Source organism: Staurois parvus, unplaced genomic scaffold, assembly GCF_062004578.1.
Source record: "Staurois parvus isolate SC_StPar_1 unplaced genomic scaffold, SC_StPar_1.0 ptg000374l, whole genome shotgun sequence".
Classification (NCBI taxonomy): domain Eukaryota; kingdom Metazoa; phylum Chordata; class Amphibia; order Anura; family Ranidae; genus Staurois; species Staurois parvus.
Window position 1 is genome coordinate 63,122 of NW_028318170.1, and position 15,599 is coordinate 78,720.

Below are 15,599 nucleotides of genomic sequence, written 5' to 3' on the forward strand. Positions count from 1 at the left end.
AGGCCGCTGTGATTGACCATTTACCGTATCACGTGATCAGCTGTGTGCATAGGACACAGCGATCACGGAGATTTCCGAGTGTGCGCCCCCCGGGGGCATGTAGGAGGGCACGTTCTGGGAGGATGCCATATGACGCCCTCCCAGAACTGGACAACCGCACTGTAGCAAGTGGTTAATAGCTGATTTGTTTTTTTGGGTCTTCCTGACAGTTTTTTGATTTTTTTTTTTTTTCTTTTCCCCCCCTCACCTTGGTTTCAGCTATCGGACGTTATTATTATTATTATACAGGATTTATATATCGCCAACAGTTTGCTCAGCGCTTTACAATATAACGGGAGACAATACAGATCAATACAAGAGGGATAGGAGGGCCCTGCTCCTTGGAGATAACAATCTAAGAGGGAGGGGCTAGTGGTACAAAAGGTAGTAACTGTGGGGGATGGACTGGTAGGAAGAGTAGAAGATTCCATTATTAGCTGAGGGCAGGATAGGCTTCCCTGAAGAGATCGGTGTTCAGAGATCGCCTAAAAGTGGGCAGAGTAGGTGATAGCCTGATAAATTGGGGTAGAGAGTTCCAGAGGATGGGGGAAGCCCTGGATAAGTCCTGGAGATGAGCATGGGAGGAAACAAGGGAGCTAGAGAGTAGAAGGTCGTGGGAGGAGCGGAGAGGACGGTTTGGGTGATATTTGGAGACCAGATTGGTGATGTAATTGGGGGCGGAGTTATAAATGGCTTTATATGTTATTGTTAATGTTATGAATTTTATCCGTTGGGCAATGGGAAGCCAGTGGAGGGATTGGCAGAGAGGGGTGGAGGACACTGAATGGAGGGCAGTGGAGGGATTGGCAGAGAGGGGTGGAGGACACTGAATGGAAGCCAGTGGAGGGATTGGCAGAGAGGGGTGGAGGACACTGAATGGAGGGCAGTGGAGGGATTGGCAGAGAGGGGTGGAGGACACTGAATGGGGGCCAGTGGAGGGTTTGGCAGAGAGGGGTGGAGGACACTGAGTGAAGGTCAGTGGAGGGATTGGCAGAGAGGGGTGGAGGACACTGAGTGGAGGCCAGTGGAGGGATTGGCAGAGAGGGGTGGAGGACACTGAGTGGAGGCCAGTGGAGGGATTGGCAGAGAGGGGTGGAGGACACTGAGTGGAGGCCAGTGGAGGGATTGGCAGAGAGGGATGGAGGTCAGTGGAGGGATTGGCAGAGAGGGGTGGAGGACACTGAGTGGAGGTCAGTGGAGGGATTGGCAGAGAGGGATGGAGGTCAGTGGAGGGATTGGCAGAGAGGGATGGAGGCCAGTGGAGGGATTGGAAGAGAGGGGTGGAGGACACTCAATGGAGGTCAGTGGAGGGATTGGCAGAGAGGGGTGGAGGACACTGAGTGGAGGCCAGTGGAGGGATTGGCAGAGAGGGGTGGAGGCCAGTGGAGGGATTGGCAGCGAGGGGTGGAGGACACTGAGGGGAGGCCAGTGGAGGGATTGGCAGAGAGGGATGGAGGCCAGTGGAGGGATTGGCAGAGAGGGGTGGAGGACACTCAATGGAGGTCAGTGGAGGGATTGGCAGAGAGGGGTGGAGGACACTGAGGGGAGGCCAGTGGAGGGATTGGCAGAGAGGGATGGAGGACACTGAGGGGAGGCCAGTGGAGGGATTGGCAGAGAGGGATGGCAGATACAGAACGGTTAGTAAGGTGGATGAGTCTGGCAGCAGCATTCATGATAGACTGAAGAGGGGATAGCCTGCGGTGAGGTCGGCCAATGAGGAGGGAGTTACAATAGTCAAGACTTCCTCTGCTTAAAGAGTAAATATGTTTTTGTTGAGGGGAACCCCCCCCCCTCCCCCCTCTGGGTGATCCATGTACACTGCAGGGATTTTACCGAACGTCGTTGCAGTTTCCCACCTTTTTGTTGTTCAGAAGAAATAGCTGTTTGTTTGTCTGTGTCCGTGTGTAAAGTGAATCTCATGGGAGTGCTTTTATAATGACCAATCAGCTGCTGCACTTTCCGGGTTCTAATGAGGACAGCGGCAGGGTCTGCACCCCTTTTTAGATGTGATTTGCCTTTCGAGAGAATCTCACCGAAGTGGAGTTTCCCTTTAAGTCTTGTGTGGTGTATATGTATGGATTGTCACCGTCCGCCTTTTGCTTGGCTCTTGCAGCTCCAGGGTCTGGGGACCCGCCTCTCTCTGCTCGGAATGGGGGTGGTGGAAACCGGCCAAGACCGTCCCGCAGGAGAATCGCCAACGAAGATCGAACGATAGTGGATGAACAGGAAGGGGGGGCCGGACATCCTGTCCAGAATGGAGTAGGTAAGTGGCTACCTCTTCTAGTGCCAGCTGAAATTTACATACAAGTCAATGAGTTTTGTAGCTTCATATGGGAGAGTGCTTGTGCAGTATATATGTATATATGTCCAACTTCTAGAAGAACCCCCCCCATGGGAGATTCAGTTAATGAGTCTAAAAAGCAAACTGCTTTTGCAATATATATGTGTATATGCCTGACTTCTAGAACCCCCCTCCCATATGGGAGATTCAATTAGAGGGAGAGTCTAAAAGCAAGTCGTTTGTATATGCCACACCCCCTCCCACCAAATCCGTATGGTACGTGCTTCTTCGTGGTGCTTTTACTTGGCTCTTTCTCTGGTTACAGGGTCTCTTTAAGCTGTAGAATGATCTTCTGCATGAGGTGCAGCATTGGCAACAGAATTTTATTACAAAATGACAGATTTTCTGATTTTCTCATAACCAATCATGGTTCAGAAATATTCTCATCCTGATACTGACCCGTCGGTCCTTTATGGGTTCATAAAGGACATATCCCTGACCCCTTCCCCCAGAACACAAACTTTGGCCTGACTGATCAGATTAGGGATTAGAGCTGCCAATAGGGGATACTGACCATGGGTCAGCAGGGGGGCCCAGGCTATCAGGGAAGCTGTAGGGTGGCTTGTGGTTTTTAATAGCAGCCCTGCCTAGATGTACTAAAACTGGGAGCTGAGCTTGTATAGGCAGGACTTGTCATTACTGATCACGGCCAGCAGAGGGAGCAGGAAGCATGCTAACGCATAGAATGCTGTGGAATGAGGGTCACATCTGAACCCCTGTAGGGTTATATGGAATACGAGGGTCACATCTGAACCCCTGTAGGGTTATATGGAATACGAGGGTCACATCTGAGCCCCTGTAGGGTTATATGGAATATGAGGGTCACATCTGAACCCCTGTAGGGTTATATGGAATACAAGGGTCACATCTGAACCCCTGTAGGGTTACATGCAATACGAGGGTCACATCTGAACCCCTGTAGGGTTACATGCAATACGAGGGTCACATCTGAACCCCTGTAGGGTTACATGCAATACGAGGGTCACATCTGAACCCCTATATGGTTATATGGAATACAAGGGTCACATCTGAACCCCTATATGGTTATATGGAATACAAGGGTCACATCTGAACCCCTATATGGTTATATGGAATACAAGGGTCACATCTGAACCCCTATACGGTTATATGGAATACGAGGGTCACATCTGAACCCCTATACAGTTATATGGAATACGAGGGTCACATCTGAGCCCCTGTAGGGTTATATGGAATACGAGGGTCACATCTGAGCCCCTGTAGGGTTATATGCAATACGAGGGTCACATCTGAACCCCATACGGTTATATGCAATACAAGGGTCACATCTGAACCCCTGTAGGGTTATATGGAATACGAGGGTCACATCTGAGCCCCTGTAGGGTTATATGGAATACGAGGGTCACATCTGAACCCCATACGGTTATATGGAATACGAGGGTCACATCTGAACCCCTGTAGGGTTATATGGAATACGAGGGTCACATCTGAGCCCCTGTAGGGTTATATGCAATACGAGGGTCACATCTGAACCCCTATATGGTTATATGCAATATGAGGGTCACATCTGAACCCCTGTAGGGTTATATGGAATACGAGGGTCACATCTGAGCCCCTGTAGGGTTATATGCAATACGAGGGTCACATCTGAACCCCTATAGGGTTATATGGAATACGAGGATCACATCTCAAACCCCCCCCCCCCCCCCAATAGAGTTAGAAGTAACATTAGAGGGACACCTCTGAACCTCAATAGTTATATTACATAGAATCCTCATATTACATATAACTATTGAGGTTCAGAGGTGTCCCTCTAATGTTACTTTTACCTCTATTGGGGGGGGGGGGTTTGAGATGTGACCCTCGTATTCCATATAACCCTTTAGGGGTTCAGATGTGACCCTCATATTACATAGAATGCTCATATTACATAGAATGCTCATTTTACATATGAGGGTCACATATCAACCTCCGTAGTTATACAGAATGTAATATTATGGTCCCATCTTAACTCCCCCATAGAGTCTTATATGTAGTATGAGGGTCACATCTGAACCCCCATAGACTTATGACATAAAACCGGTGATCCCACTACAAATGCAGCGGGGAAAATTAATTTTTGGATCCCCTGCAGATTTTGTATGTTTGCCCACTTACAAAGAAATGAAGGGTCTATAACTTCTATCATAGGTGTATTTTAAATGATAGAGACGGAATATCAACCAAAAATCCACAAACAAACCACATGATACAAATGTTATAAATGGAGTTGCAGTTCAGTGAGTAAATTAAGTATTTGATCCCAAAGCAAAGAATGACTTGGTACTTGGTGGAGGAACCCTTGTTGGCCAGCACAGAGGTGAGACGTTCCTTGTAGTTGGTTCCCAGGTTTGCACACATCTCAGGAGGGATTTTGGTCCGCTCTTCTTTACAGATATTCCTTACGGTTTCTTGGCTGTCGCTTGGCAACTTGAAGCGTTGATGCTCCCTTCGTAAATTTTCTATAGGATGAAGGTCTGGAGACTGGCTAGGCCACTCCAGGACCTTAATGTGCTTCTTCTTGAGCCACTCCTTTGTTGCCTTAGTGGTATGTTTTGGGTCATTGTCATGCTGGAAGACCCATCCACCACCCATCTTCAGTGTTCTGGTTGAGGGAAGAAGGTTCTCATCCAAAATTTTACAATATGTGGCCCCATCCATTGGCCCCTCAATGCGGCAAAATCGGCCTGTACCTTTAGCAGAGAAGCAGTGCCAAAGCATAATGTTTCCACCTCCGTGCTGGACAGTTGGGATGGTGTTCTTGGGGTCATAGTCAGCATTTTTCTTCTGCCAAACACGGCGAGTCGAGTTGATGCCAAAGAGCTTGAGTTTGGTCTCCTCTAACCACAACACTTTCCACCAGTCCTCCTCGGCATCATTCAGATGTTCAGTGGCAGACTTCAGACAGGCCTGGACATGGGCTTTCTTGAGCAGAGCAACCTTGCGGGCACTGCAGATTGTCAATCCATGGCCACGTATTGTATCACCAATGGTTTGTTTGGTGACTGTGGTCCCAACTGCCTGGAGATCATCCACAAGCTGCTCACATGTAGTTCTGGGCTGATCCCTCACTTTTCTCATGATCATCCTTACCCCATGAGGTGAGATCTTGCATGGTGCACCAGACCTAGGGAGACTGATGGTTATGTTGTATTTCTTCTATTTGTGAGTAATCCCTCCAGCAGTTGTCTCCTTCTCACCAAGCTTCTTGATTATGGTCTTGTAGCCCAGTCCAGCCTTGTGCAGGTCTACAATCTTGTCTCTGACATCCTTTGACACCTCTTTAGTCTTGCCCGTGGTGGTGGTGAGGTTTAGATGGAAGAAAGAGAGATTCTGTGGACAGGTGTCTTTTATACACGTAACAAGTTGTCGTTCGGAGTGCCTTCTTACATTGACAGCACTGATCTGTGTACCACATGAGCACAGAGCCAGTCTGTAGGAGCCACAATCATTGTTGGTTGGTAGGGGATCAAATACTTATTTTGCTCACTGAACTGCAACTCCATTTATAACATTTGTATTGTGTGTTTCCAGGATTTTGGTTGATATTCTGTCTCAATCATATAAAATAGACCTATGATAAAAATGATAGACCCGTTATTTCTGTGTAAGCGGGAAAACCTACAAAATCTGAAGGGGATCACATTATTATTTTCCCCACGGTGGCTATAAATCTATTGAAGGAATCCTCCGCTGAGATTGTTACTGAGGGAATATACATTACTGACTGCTTTATAGGATACTGATTTCTGTTCACATTTGTCTTCTAGATGATGGATCAAAGACCCCACCACACGAGAACCACATCGAGTCCAACTCCGGGGACACAGCCAGCCAACCGCAGGACACACAGACTGGTGAGTGTGCAAGAGCTGACAGTCTGAGGGTCCTGCTCTTTAATTACCCCTGATAGGGAACAGGAGGTACGAGGGTTCTGATCATACATCTCATAGGAAACAGGAGGTACAAGGGTCCCGATCATTCCATCCAATAGGAAACGGGAGGTATGAGGGTCCCGATCATTACATCCAATAGGGAACAGGAGGTACGAGGGTCCTGATCATTACATCCAATAGAGAACGGGGTATGAGGGTCCCGATCATTACATCCAATAGGGAACAGGGGGTATGAGGGTCCTTATTACATCCAATAGGGAACAGGGGGTATGAGGGTCCTTATTACATCCAATAGGGAACAGGGGGTATGAGGGTCCTTATTACATCCAATAGGGAACAGGGGGTATGAGGGTCCTTATTACATCCAATAGGGAACAGGGGGTATGAGGGTCCTTATTACATCCAATAGGGAACAGGGGGTATGAGGGTCCTTATTACATCTAATAGGGAACAGGAGGTACGAGGGTCCCGATCATTGCATCCAATAGGGAACAGGAGGTATGAGGTTCCTTATTACATCTAATAGGGAACAGGGGGTAGGAGGGTCCCGATCATTACATCCAATAGGGAACAGGAGGTACGAGGGTCCCGATCATTGCATCCAATAGGGAGCAGGAGGTACGAGGGTCCCGATCATTACATCAAATAGGGAACAGGAGGTATGAGGGTCCCGATCATTGCATCCAATAGGGAGCAGGAGGTACGAGGGTCCCGATCATTGCATCCAATAGGGAGCAGGAGGTACGAGGGTCCCGATCGGGACTCTCGTACCTCCTGTTCCCTATGAGATCATTATGATCATTATATCCAATAGGAGGTATGAGGGTCCCGATCATTACATCCAATAGGGAACAGGAGGTATGAGGGTCCCGATCATTACATCCAATAGGGAACAGGAGGTACGAGGGTCCCGATCATTACATCCAATAGGGAACAGGAGGTACGAGGGTCCCGATCATTACATCAAATAGGGAACAGGAGGTATGAGGGTCCCGATCATTACATCCAATAGGGAACAGGGGGTATGAGGGTCCCGATCATTACATCCAATAGGGAACAGGAGGTATGAGGGTCCCGATCATTACATCCAATAGGGAATAGGGGGTATGAGGGTCCTTATTACATCCAATAGGGAACAGGAGGTATGAGGGTCCTTATTACATCCAATAGGGAACAGGAGGTACGAGGGTCCTTATTACATCTACTAGGGAACAGGAGGTGCGAGGGTCCTTATTACATCTACTAGGGAACAGGAGGTATGAGGGTCCCGATCATTACATCCAATAGGGAATAGGGGGTATGAGGGTCCTTATTACATCCAATAGGGAACAGGAGGTATGAGGGTCCTTATTACATCCAATAGGGAACAGGAGGTACGAGGGTCCTTATTACATCTACTAGGGAACAGGAGGTACGAGGGTCCTTATTACATCTACTAGGGAACAGGAGGTACGAGGGTCCTTATTACATCTACTAGGGAACAGGAGGTATGAGGGTCCTTATTACATCTACTAGGGAACAGGAGGTATGAGGGTCCCAATCATTACATCCAATAGGGAACAGGAGGTATGAGGGTCCTTATTACATCCAATAGGGAACAGGGGGTATGAGGGTCCCGATCGATACATCCATTAGGGAACAGGGGGTATGAGGGTCCTTATTACATCCAATAGAGAACAGGAGGTACGAGGGTCCCGATCATTACATCCAATAGGGAACAGGAGGTATGAGGGTCCCGACCATTACATCCAATAGGGAACAGGAGGTATGAGGGTCCCGACCATTACATCCAATAGGGAACAGGAGGTATGAGGGTCCCGATCATTACATCCAATAGGGAAGGACACAGTCTGTTGACATAAATTTTACTTTTTCTTTCTCTATAACGCAGATGAAACCTCAACAACGGATTCTGTGACACCAAAGAAAGACTCCAGAGCGAGACGCTCGAGGGGCAGCAACACAAAGGTAAGTGATCGTAAGCTGTAATCAAGGGGCACACAGCTTGCAGTCTGAAAAAATTTAAAAAGATTGCAAACTGCTATTTTTTTCAGGTACTTATATAGCGCCGTCAATTTACACAGCGCTTTACATATATATATTGTACATTCACATCAGTCCCTAACCCTCAAGGGGTGTACAATCTAAGGTCCCTAACTTACATTCATACATACACATACTAGGGCCAATTCACCTACCAGCATGTCTTTGGAGTGTGGGAGGAAACCGGAGTATCCAGAGGAAACCCACGCAGGCACATGGAGAACATGCAAACTCCAGGCAGGTGGTGCAGTGGTTGGGATTCGAACCAACATCCCTAGTACTGCCCCAACCAAACTGCCTATTCTTTTTATATCCTTCCTTTGGCGATCCTCAAACTGCATTCTTATTGGTCCGTCTATAGGGCCTGGTTCAGAATGTGGCTTCTTTAGGCTTCAAACCATCGCTTTTTTTTTTTTTTTCTCCCCCTTTTTGGTGGACTGCAAGAATCTTAATTGGCACTGTATAGATAAGGCAGACATTCTTTCCTTCATGTGCTACCATTAGGCCCCAGTAGGAGGCGATCTGCATCACAGAGAGGGACTGGGAGGAAAGGAGGGGTGTCCTCAACAATGAAGGAGGTTTTTTTTTTGTTTTTTTTTCCTTGGAATTGTGTTGTGCAGCTTCCTATTATGGAGTTGGAAAACTCAATATTGTCTATTTTTACAATTTTTTTTTCCTCTTGTTTTTCCCTCTAGAGCACGGGTGTCAAACTGGTGGCCCCCCAGCTGCTGTGAAACTACAAGTCCCATCATGCCTCTACCTCTGGGAATCATGCTTGTAACTGTCAATCCTGCAATGCCTCATGGGACTTGTAGTTTGGCAACAGCTGGAGGGCCACCAGTTTGCCACCTGTGCTCTAGTGCCATACTGTACTGTCCAATTGCCTGCATGAGCACTGAGTTCAAATAGAACATGGGCTCTTCCAAAATGGCCCCTGGAGACCACAGCTGCAGATGCTCATTGTCTATGCTTTAGGCCCCCCTTCTCTCCTCTAGTTCCATACTCTTCTGTCCAATTGATCAAAAGAGCACCGTGTTTACATAGATAATGGGCTTGCCCAAAAGGGCCTCTGGAGTCCACGACTGCAGACACCTTTTGGTCTATGCTCTCGCTCCTCTTCCTCCCTCTAGTGCCACACACTATTGGACGAAGACTCTAAACATGCGAAAAAGGGATACACTGCTCCGCACAGGGATCACCAGCCACTCTGTTTCCATTTCTGCTCATCTTGGCCGCATGATTCGTGCAATTAATAATGGAAAAGATCTACACTCTGGTTGTGTACCGGATGATTGACTAAACAATACAGCTGGTAGCAAATCCAATCCACCAAAGCTCCGCTTCTAGTATGTGAACTCAGTGTTCTTGTGAGCAATTGAACGAATAGATAAGGATGTTCCACTAGAATATGGGCCCTCTCAAAATGGCTTTCGGAGTCCAGAGCTGCAGACACCCTTGGTGAATGTTTTGGCTCCTTTTCTTCCTTCTAGTGCCATACTCTTCTGCCCAACTGCTTAGAAGTTCACTATGACCAGTAAAGCATGAGCTCTCCCAAAATGGCCGTCGGAGTCAACAGCTGCAGATGCCCTAGCGCCTTGTCTTCCTCTAGTGCACGGGTGTCAAACTGGCAGCCCACCAGCTGTTGCCAAACTACAAGGTCCATGAGGCATTGCAAGATTTGCAGTTACAAGCATGACTCCCAAAGGCAGAAGCATGATGGGACTTGCCAGTTTGATACCCCTGATCTATTGCCACACTCTGCACATGGTGCTCCCACGAGCATTTGGACAGCTCCCCCAAAATGGCCCCTGGAGTCCATGCCTGCAGACACATTTTTGGTTTATTCTCTGGCTCCTCTTCTCTCTACTGCCACATGATATTGGATGGAAACTGTAAGCGTTTTGTGGGGGGGAATACTGCTCTACCCAAGGTACACGTTCACCAGCTACTTGGTCCCAGGCATTGGTTGCCATCTTGGCTCCTCCTGGCCACATGATTTATGCAATGAATAAAGAAAGAGCCACACACTGGACTTACTACTGACTGTATAGTTTGATCCTGTGGCATAGCTAGAACCTTCAGGGCCCTGGTGCAAGAAACCATGAAGGAACCCCGGCCGGGGCACTTCCCTCTCAGCTCATTGGCAGAATGCCAGGGCCCGGTCGCAAGTGCAACCTTTGGGACCCTGGTATTTCCGCCACTGGGAATGCCAGGGCCCGGTCGCGAGTGCAACCTTTGTGACCCTGGAAGTTCTGCCACTGGGGTCAGTAGTTTTTTTGTATTTTGAATTTTTTTTTAAATTACTTTTTATAAATTTTAGGAACCCTGTTGGGGGGTTTTGGGGGAGATATCAGGGGTCTAAAAAGACCTCTGATGTTTCACCTTTTTGGGACAGAGAAAGGAGACTGAGGGCTGTGTCCTCCATCTCCCTCTCTGTAGCCTCAGCAGCACAGAATTAATGGATAGGAATAGCTGTACAGAGACTTCCCCTTCATACATAAACGGAAGCATAGTAAACACAGTTTACTATGTCTCAGTTATGAATGGACAGAGTCGGTAATCGGTTCGGATCACTGACTCTCCATTCAGAAAAGGAAGTGGCCAGTAAATGACACATTGACCGTCTCCTTACCCGCTCTCCATCCTGACAGCATCCCCCTGCAGCAGGGGAGGGGGGGAACCTGGCTGTGCTGCATGAGTCGAGCTGAGGCCAGCAGACAGAAGCTGGATAGGAGGGGGCGGAACTGATTTCTTAATTTCCCCCTCTCCATCCCACAGGCATCCAGCAGCTGCAGGAAAATGTAGGGATTGGTTCCTCTGTTTGCAGCTGCTCCTCCTATCCAGGCGCACAGGGAGGGACCTGGTCACAGTTGTGACCCCTGCAGGTACTCCCCTGGTTTGACCAATCACCTGTATACGGTCAATCCATATGACTGCCTCCACCAACTCATTCCTCTTGTTGAAGCAAAATGTGTCAGCAGAGGAACTCAAGGGGGTTGTCACCGGGTCTGGAAGTGAGGGGGATTCATGACACCCTACGAGGCAGTTCTAATCCTTCATACCCCCCTCCCCCCCAATCCAACACCAGCAAGGAAAGGTTTGGCAAGATGAGCTTGGTGTTCTCAGAGAGTCCTAATATATAGTAACTCCCCTTCCTACCACCCCTGGAGGAGGAGTAGGACCACTGTTTGGGAAGAAGTCAAGTGTGAACAAGCCCTAACACCCCTAAAGTGTTAGGCGTTTAATGAGCTTTAAAAAACCCTCCCCAAATGCCCTCTGCATGATTTTGAGGCGTTTTATAGGCGTTAAAACCGCACCACAAACGCCTATAATGAACCTAATGGTGTTAATGCCACGCAAACGTTTGCCAGGCGTTTGAGGAGCATCACCGCCAACTTGAATGGGAGGCGTTTGAAAAGCTTCAACTCCTCCTGACTCCACATGAGGCGTCAATTTTGATGCGATGTTAACGTTCCAGTGTGAACAGCACTGTGTGCTGCCATGTGTATCATTTTCATAGGTGGGTGAGGAGCGTTAAACGCCTGCTTCAGCGCTAGTGTGAACTGAGCCTTGGACTGGTATAGGTAGTCCTTAGGTATTGGGTACGCTCTCTTCCAAAAGTACAGTGTAATTGTTCCTGCCATCATTGGTCTTCCCCATCCAATGGAGGTAGAGGTAAAGGCGCCTTATCCAGCCTCAGCTAGTCTTGCCCCTGTCAGTCCTTAGTGCTGGGATGGGACTGAATATGAAGCCTCTGCGGCAGGCGGTTTGTACAGCTGTTTGGCCCTGTCCTGGAGCAGGACCCTAATGACATGCCATATACATAGATATCAGCTAACTGTAAAGCTGGGCCTTGGGCAGGGGGTTCTTACCCTGAAATGGTCCTCTGGGCCATGGCCTTCACTGCCAGCGCGATGGTCATGGGCAGGACTAGGAATTGCATCCAGATATAGCAGTGCAATACCGAATTACTAGAAAATCCCGAGCAACCTGTGACGCCGTGCAATCACACGAAGGGTGGTGGGCTGTGAAGTAGGCTGCAATGGGCCCTATGATTTTGATGGCGGCCCTGGGGGTGGATGCTCAGTTATCGGTTCTCTTCCCACAGCCCAGAAGATGCTCCAATGTGGTTGGATGCTGGGTAATGTCTGTGTTGTTTTGGTTGGAATGTAGGAATAAAAAAAAAAAAAAAATTGCAGAACTTGATTGGCTACTCTGTGCAAAGGATGATATTGTCTACCAGAGGCCATAGTGCTACCAATAGATGTTTTATAATACGTGTTGTTCAATTCTAGGAGATTACTGGATAATCGAAAATACAGGACCTGGAAGAAGCTGCCACACCGACCGACTGACCTCAACTGTATCTACTACCCATGTACAGTTCTCTGTATACAGCCAATAAACCGAGAGCCCCTGCCCCCCCTCGACTCTGTGTCCTCTATGTACAGTTTTCTGTATACAACCAATAAACCGAGAGCCCCTGACTCTGTGTCCTCTATGTACAGTTCTCTCTATACAACTCATAAACCGAGAGCTCTCATCTCTCTGACCTCCTTGTACAATTCTCCATATACAACCAATAGACTACAATAAATCAAGAGTCTCCAACTCAATGTCCTCCATGTACAATTCTATACCTAAAAACCAAGAGCCCCCCAACTCCATGTATGATTCTCTCTATACAACCCATAAACTGAGAGCTCTCATCTCTCTGACCTCCTTGTACAATTCACCATATACAACCAATAGACCAGAATAAACCGAGAGCCTCCAACTCCATGTCCTCCATGTACGATTTTCTCTATACAACCCATACACTGAATAAACCGAGAGCCCCTGACTGTGTGTCCTCCATGTACAGTTCTGTGCGTACAACGCATGAACGGAGACCCCCCCCCCCCCCCCCCCGGTGTGTCCTTTTATGTACAATTCTCTATATACAACCAAAACACCAAATAAACTTGGAGCTTTATAACGTCTATACAACCAATCCACAGAGAACCGTCCAACTTCATGATACAATACACCAAATAAAGCGAGACCCCCCAGACTTTGTGTCTTCCATGTACAAGTCTCTCTATACAACCTGTAACGGAACCGACACAGACTGCTGGAGTACTCCCGTTAGAATACCGCTTCCCCGTCCGAACACCAACAACAGACACCACAGCCGACCATACAAGACTAGACAACACCAGTCTTGAAGTAAACCAGGAGGTAGACTAGTTTATTTGAACACAGATACAAGATATATACACTCAGGAAACAACCCCCCCTCCCTGCATAATGACACAGGGAGGGGCAATCCACATTTAGTAACAAGAGACACACAGGTAATCAAACTTCACACCAGCAGACTGTCCCATCAGGGGGGAGGGCTGCTGGAACCCCCCCCCCCCCCCACTAAGCTAATACACAAAACATTAAACAATCCACAACCCCCCACCTATCTCCTAAACATGTCTACACAGTCTGAGACAAAGCCCACAGAATATTAGGACAGATCATCCTGTACCCCTAACAGGCACAGGGTGACTTACACATAAGAGGGAAATGGGGAGCTGAGACAGGTCTCCCCACCTCTCCAAAGTGAACTGGGTTCCATTGGCCCCCCACCCAAAGTGACTCCCATCACACAACCCATAAACCAAGAGCCCTCCATCTCTCTGACCACCTTGTACAATTCTCCACATACAACCAATAGACTAGAATAAACCGAGAGCCTCCAACTCCATGTCCTCCATTCACAATCCTCTCTATACAACCCATAAACCAAGAGCCTCCAACTCCATGTCCTCTATATACAATCCTCTCTATACAACCCATAAACCAAGAGCCTCCAACTCCATGTCCTCTATGTACGATTCTCTCTATACAACCCATAAACCAAGAGCCTCCAACTCCATGTCCTCTATACACAATCCTCTCTATACAACCCATAAACCAAGAGCCTCCAACTCCATGTCCTCTATGTACGATTCTCTCTATACAACCCATAAACCAAGAGCCTCCAACTCCATGTCCTCCATACACAATCCTCTCTATACAACCCATAAACCAAGAGCCTCCAACTCCATGTCCTCTATGTACGATTCTCTCTATACAACCCATAAACCAAGAGCCTCCAACTCCATGTCCTCTATACACAATCCTCTCTATACAACCCATAAACCAAGAGCCTCCAACTCCATGTCCTCTATGTACGATTCTCTCTATACAACCCATAAACCAAGAGCCTCCAACTCCATGTCCTCCATACACAATCCTCTCTATACAACCCATAAACCAAGAGCCTCCAACTCCATGTCCTCTATGTACGATTCTCTCTATACGACCCATAAACCAAGAGCCTCCAACTCCATGTCCTCCATGTACGATTCTCTCTATACAACCCATAAACCAAGAGCCTCCAACGGATCAAATTCAAAATCCTAACGCTGACGTACAAAGCTGTCCATCATACTGCCCCGTACTACATCTCTGACCTAATATCCAAGTACCGCCCAGCACGCACACTCCGCTCCTCACAAGACCTCCTTCTCTCTAGTTCCCTGGTCTCCTCCTCCCATGCCCGCCTCCAGGACTTCTCCAGGGTGTCACCCATCCTCTGGAACTCCCTGCCCCAACCCATCAGATTATCACCTACTCTCCTCTCCTTTAGGCGCACCCTGAAAACCCATCTCTTCAGGGAAGCCTACCCCACCCCCTGCTAACTTGCCGACCTCCTCCACTCTTCCTACCACTACACCCCCCACAGCTATCTCCTCCTGTGCCACCACCCCCTCGCTCCTAGATTGTAAGCTCGAAAGAGCAGGGCCCTTGATTCCCTCATGTTTTGCATTGTATTGGTATTGTTCTGTCACATGTTCTGTCTCCCTTTGTAATGTACAGCGCTGAGCGAACTATTGGTGCTTTATAAATACTGTATAATAATAATAATAACTCCATGTCCTCTATATACAATCCTCTCTATACAACCCGTAACCCAAGAGCCCTCCATCTCTCTGACCTCCTTGTACAATTCTCCACATACAACCAATAGACTAGAATAAACCGAGAGCCTCCAACTCCATGTCCTCCATGTACAATTCTCTCTATACAACCCATAAACCGTGAGCCCCCCCCCCCCAACTCGGTGTCCTCTATGTACAATCCTCTCTATACAGCCTGTAAACCGTGAGCCCTCTGACTCGTTGTCCTCTATGTACAGTTCTCTGTATACGACTGATATACCGAGAACTAGTGCTGCACCGAAATTA

At 48.0% G+C, this 15,599-nt stretch overlaps 1 protein-coding gene across 1 annotated transcript in view; it reads left to right on the forward strand.

The window, feature by feature from the left end:
• LOC149456132 (RNA-binding protein FXR2-like) overlaps positions 1-12,824 on the forward strand; it is a 52,946-nt gene extending 40,122 nt beyond the window's left edge. Inside the window, exons 13-16 of the mRNA XM_089685373.1 lie at positions 2,153-2,302; positions 6,169-6,255; positions 8,186-8,262; positions 12,633-12,824. Of these exons, the coding sequence (XP_089541499.1) occupies positions 2,153-2,302; positions 6,169-6,255; positions 8,186-8,262; positions 12,633-12,647 (329 nt within the window). The 3' untranslated portion in view covers positions 12,648-12,824. The remainder of the gene's footprint in view (positions 1-2,152; positions 2,303-6,168; positions 6,256-8,185; positions 8,263-12,632) is intronic.
• Positions 12,825-15,599: the final 2,775 nt, after the last annotated feature.